We start from the raw sequence: 5,859 nt of genomic DNA on the forward strand, positions 1-5,859 counted from the left end.
GTTTGTGGCCACCCCAAACGGGATTGAGGCGTCTGGCAATAGATAGATAGATAGACTACATTTTCGGGAATCTACTTTTCTCCACTGTATGTATTTATGTGTGTGTGTGTGTGTGTGTGTGTGTGTGTGTGTGTGTGTGTGTGTACATACATTTATGTATTCCACCTCAAGTTACAATAGGGTAGGGGCAACGATGATGATCTTCACCAATGGTTACATGAATGTTGGGCCTGTAGGCATGTATGTATGTATTTATCGTTACTGCGTCTCTTAAGTGAGAATTTGGACTGGATTGTTGATGATGATGATGGTGATAAGGAGGAGAAGGAGATAATGATGATGATGATAATGATGATGATGTGTTTATAATGCATCAAATACACTGGGTATAGAACAGTAACGGTACCAGGCTATCACCGTTGCCCCGAGGCTTGGCTACCGTAGGCCAACCTAACACTTCAGTTATTTGTTTGGACTTACTCATGTTAACTCCAGGCGATTTTATTCAGGTAAGGGAAGACCTCTTGTAGTGGATGGGTTACTAAAGGCTGTATCTAACCTCTCCATTCGAAAAGTCTCTCCTAAGCTGAATAAAACTGTCTAAAGTTGGAATGAACGAAGCCATAAACATTATTTTCGGGATGTAGGGATTGAGTTAAAAACAGAGGACTGGCACTATCCAACACGTCTTATAAGAGCGACTTAATCATCTGAAGTACGTCCTAGTGAGAATGTTTTTGTTTGCTGGGGTAGAGCGGAATGTTCTGAAGGTGTGAATGGTGAGTCAGTGGGGGCTTGGCACATTTTTGCTTGGCACTCTGATGATAGTTCTCCTACTTTTTGTGTTTTTACACAATTCCAGCTGCTGGATCCTGGTACAAACTGCGTTAAGGGACGATAGTGACGATGATGATGGTGATGATTAGGTTATGATGACAGATAAATGGCATCAGTACATGGACTTCACTTATTTAGCACAGTACGTAAATGGTCCTGAACGATCTATCTACTTACTTACATATCTGTCTATCTTCTTTATATTAAAATGTTAGTAAAATTTAAACGTCATTATAAATGAGTCTGTGAATTTACCGTACAGTATGTGATATTCTAATTAGCTGCGTAAGTGAGCTGAGACAAAAAATTATATTACAAGGAGCTTGAGAAGCGTAGTATAAACCTTCATAGGACAGAAAGCCGCTCTTACGAGTATGTTAAGGAAAAATCTTCTGGTGTCAGCAAGAATAAAGAAGTTGGCATTTTTTTATCTGTTCACTACAATATCGTCCATTTTTACGTTATTTTTGCTACCAGTGGACAATTTCATTCAACTTAAAAATAACCTCATTGTAGAGAAGTGGATAATAAAGATATAAGTAACCCCTCCTGTTCGTAAATCCCTCCTAAGCTGAATAAACGCCTCTGAATATAACAAAAATAAATTAAGTCGTCTGTGAATGGAAGAGGTCAAAACGTTGCAAAAGGTATTTTATGGACGACTACATCATGGGTTTTCAGTGCTTACTCTTTCCTCTTCAGGATTAGGTGCCTCTTCCTCCCTTTCTTTTGTATATATTCTCTAATTTCTCTCTCTCTCTCTCTCTCTCTCTCTCTCTCTCTCTCTCTCTCTCTCTCTCTCTCTCTCTCTCTCTCTCACACACACACACACACACATCAGTGTTCACACTTTTGTCTTTTGTATTACTTAAACTTGGCCTTCTTTTACTGTTCTTTCTCCTCATCTCATTCTTCACTCCTTTTCCGTATTTTTAAGTCTGGTGTTTCTTGCCCCTTTGCCCCCTGTTTCTCATTTTTACTCTTCCTCTTCCCTATTTACTCTTTGTTTCCTTTCTTTTCCTTCTCAGTGGTCAGTCTCGTCTCTTTCTTTCCGCTGTCGGTGCTCACTTTCTTTCCCCTTGTTCTTCCTTCTCGGTAGTCTCACCTTTTCAGCCACTTCCAGTGTTTCCTTGCCATGTTATTCCTATAAATTCAAGGCCAGGTTATGGGATAGGCAGGCCGGGGTAGTGAGGGTGCCATATCTAGCACCACACCGTCAGCATGCTCATTATCTTCCTACCTCGTCTACCACTGTCTTGCCCCGCACCGTAATCTGCACTGTATCACCCACCACCATTATACTGTACCACTATATCCACCACACTACCACTATACCACTATATCCATCATCACCAGCACATCACGAGAAGTGTGGTGTGTCATCCCAGTGTGACGACTTGCGTATGTACCTGAGTGTGTTTATGTGCAAGATCTGACCAAGCACTTTGGTGATGCTCGGACCCCCCCAGCAGCAGCGCCACTGCCTCGCTTTCTGATACCGGTGCCAGGCCCGCCAAGCCCCCCAGGTTGTTCCCCAGTACAATGGAATCAGTGCACAGCAGCGTGAGCAGGTCGGCGTCTTGGAGGACGGGAGGGCCACCCATGCCCTGCCCTTCCTTGGCTGGAGTTGCCGAGGGACTGTCCAGGCCCCACGACTCGTCACCGTCGTGCAGTGCTTCCTGCAGGGATTTAATGTAGGCTGACGCCAGCCGCAGTGTGGTGATCTTAGTCATGTCGGCTGCGGCGTGGCGACTCACCACCCACGCTGGCAGGGCACACCGCAGGGACTCAAAGGCACGGTTAACCTGCCGCATGCGGTACCGCTCGCGTGCATTGGCTGTTTTCCTGCGGTAGCGGGACAGTGGTGGCGGTCGTGGCTTACTGTGCCGCAGCGAGTCCTGCGGTAGTGACCACTCTCTGTCGGAGCGGCGGCGACCCTGCAGCGCCCGTGGCCGCAGCTGATACTTGCCACCGCGTACGCCAGATGCAGGGCTGGGGGCCGTAGTATCACTCATATTGTTGTTGTTTTTATTATTGTTATTACTGTCGTTTTTGTTGTTATTAGAGTTCATAGGGTCGTCCCTGCCTCTCTGCCCCTGCCCTTGCCACTGTCCTTGCCTCTGCCCATACCCTCCCCCTTGGCCCTCCTGCTGAGTCCTGGCCATGGTGCTGGGCCACACGCACACCACAAACCATCAACACCGCAATAACACCACCACACACACCATGGCTATCGTTATCTTTCATGCGTACTGTAGTCACATTCTTACAACAGCTGCCTAGCATCGGCCAACCCTCGTGCTGGATATGTCCTCTTTTCTACACATATTCTTACTTTCCTATGCCGTTGCTTTCTAATGTTATTTGGTCCTTATGTTTATTTTTTATGGTCCTGCGCTATTATGCTCTCATTCTTATGCTCTTGGGTTCTTGTCAGCCCTCAACACATGTCCTTCTACTGCTGCTGAGTCTTGTAGGCAACGACACTCCTTCTGTAGTGGTATGTCTGTATACGCCAGACATAGAGCAGAGTAGAGCAGGTCGGAGTATAAAGTACAGGAACAGTGAGAAAGTGAGATCGCTAGGAGACTGACCGGAGTGAGATAGCGAACAAGTGAGAGCTAGGAGACTGGCAGGAGTGTGGTGAACTAACGGACCAGTGACCACTCCACACCACAGCCAGTGCCACACATCCTGCCTCACCCACGCTGCCTACCACACTGAGCTGCCTGCCCTCCCTGTCTATTCCCCCCCCCCTCCACACTCTGCCTCATCATCCCCTCCTCCTTACTTTCCTCCCTCACCCTTCCTACCTCCTTACCTCCATCTCTTTCCCCCCTCCCTGCCTTTCTCCCTCCCTACTGCTTCACCCTCCCTGTACCTCCCTCGCTCCCCCTTACCTCCACCACCTCAGTTCCCAAATATAGTTTACCGTTTTAATTTTTTCCACCTTTTCCACTCAAAATTTATTAAAGTTTTGTCCTCAAGGAGTGATTCAAGGGGTTCTTAGCCCTCCCTTGAACACCCCGCCCCCCAGGGTCAACGGGAGGGGGCCAAAGGGGGGCCAATATTCACAGATTTTACCTGGAACTGGAGAGGTCAAAACATCGTTGACTCCGGCTGAAAGGCATCCAGACCTCACCCCTTCCCTCTCACTCCTGATGATCTTCTCTGTCTGTCTTGCGCGCGCGCCTGGTCATGGTTTCTACTCATTGTCTTTCCCCTCTTTCAGTTGCTCATTTCTCTTGTCCTCTTCATTCTCGTCTTTTTCTCTTCCTGCTCGTTTATTTTATCAGATATCGCACCTCTGCTCCTCTTCTTCTATTTCATCGTCTTTTATGCCTTTGTTACTTTTCTATACACTCTCTTAAACTTACCAGGTATCCAACCTTGTCCCCCTTCATCCTCTATTCCTTTCTTCCCTTTTCTTCACTTGTCTTCTGTCTTTTTTTCTCTTCTGTTCCTCCATTCCTTTCCTTCATTCCATCTTCCTTATTCTCTTCTCAGCTCTTCTTATCAGCTTTCGCTTTTGCAGTATCCTCTCATTTATCAGATACCCTGTTTTCTTCCTTCTCTCTTCATCTCCTGGTTTCTCTTCCCTTCCATCCTCTTACTTTTCTAATTTTTTTATCATGTATTTTATTGGTGTTTCTATTGTTCTCGTCTTCCTTTAGTCTTACGCCTTCCTTTGTTTTCGTCTTTCTTTTCATTTATCATCCTATATGGCGTACTGCCGTTGCCTTTTTCCTTTCCATCTCGTCTCACCTCTGCTCTCTTCTCTCTTCCCTTTTCATTTCTTATGTGCTCTCTCTCTCTCTCTCTCTCTCTCTCTCTCTCTCTCTCTCTCTCACACACACACCAGATATCGGGCCTGTTTTTCCTTCTCTTCCTTTCCTCTCCCTGTTCACTTCTCGTCTCTTCGCTTCTCGTCTTTTCTTTCCTTGTTTTCTTTTTTTTTTTTTTTTAGATTATTCACCTCCTCCTCTGCCTCTTTTTCTTCTCTTTTTAGCAATTGCCTTCTCTGCTATTAGTTATCTTTCCTAATTTCCCCTTTTTCCTCAGCTCCTTTTTTCCCTTCTCTTTATCTTTCCCATTCTCTTTTCTCTTTTATCATTTATCTCGTAGCGTGTCTGCTCATCATCATCACCTCCACTCTTCCGTTCTCATTTCTCCTATTCTCTTCACCTCTCTTTATCTCCCCTTCTCGATAACGTGGTCGTAGGGACTTGTAGAGTGATAGGGAGGTGGGTTGTAGATCGTCGGAGCACTGCCAGAATAAAGTCGTGAGACGTAGCATGGCTCGAACTTGTTCCTTATTACACTGTGTGTCGTCGGCTACAGTGATTAGGTAGCCCCCCCCCTCTCTCTCTTTCTTTCCCAATTTGTGTATCAGCGAGGTTTCTTTGAGCACTCTTGGGTTACGGAGTTTATTGTACAGTTATATCGAATTGTGATTTACAGCGTAACGGATCGTGACAGCAAAGCCTCTTAGCTGACCCTCGTGTTATCGGGCCTTCTCTCCAACCCCTTCTGATCTGAAGGGAATCTCTCTGACAATATATACAGCTTGGAGAGGATGTGTGGTGTAATGTAGTTCTGGTAGATTTCCATTCACATGTACTAACCGAATAGGGCTGGTTATTCCACGTGTTTGAATAAGTCATGAAATCTTGGTCGTCTGGACTAAAGAGATTGTTTGAGATACATCATATGTTGCGAATTCTTGATGGTCTGTGACAACAAGATTGTGGATATACAGTATGTGGATTGACATTCCTAGTGAGAAGCTGTGTAAGTCTCCAGCAGACACTACATCCTATTCATTGTGTTATGAGATATATATTAGTGTCTACATATCGCTCGGTCCAAGCTAAACTTGCGTACCAACGACAGCAAATACTGTCATAACATATTAATGCATACTATATACACATTACAATCACTTTGTAAGCTAATTAAGTGAAATACGTAATACTGTAAAGTTACATAACTGTGAAAATGTAGTGATTATAACTGTCGTTA

The 5,859-nt window shown here is 45.1% G+C and overlaps 1 protein-coding gene across 1 annotated transcript; it reads right to left on the reverse strand.

The window, feature by feature from the left end:
- Positions 1-2,216: 2,216 nt before the first annotated feature.
- LOC145393350 (uncharacterized) lies at positions 2,217-3,002 on the reverse strand. Its single transcript, XM_080267450.1, has one exon. The coding sequence runs from the start codon at positions 3,000-3,002 to the stop codon at positions 2,217-2,219; it is 786 nt and encodes a 261-aa protein (XP_080123576.1).
- Between the last annotated feature and the right edge of the window lie 2,857 nt (positions 3,003-5,859).

The sequence above is a fragment of the Coenobita brevimanus genome, chromosome 24, assembly GCF_032717465.1.
Source record: "Coenobita brevimanus isolate Jiangsu-jjx chromosome 24, ASM3271746v2, whole genome shotgun sequence".
Taxonomy (NCBI): Eukaryota; Metazoa; Arthropoda; class Malacostraca; order Decapoda; family Coenobitidae; genus Coenobita; species Coenobita brevimanus.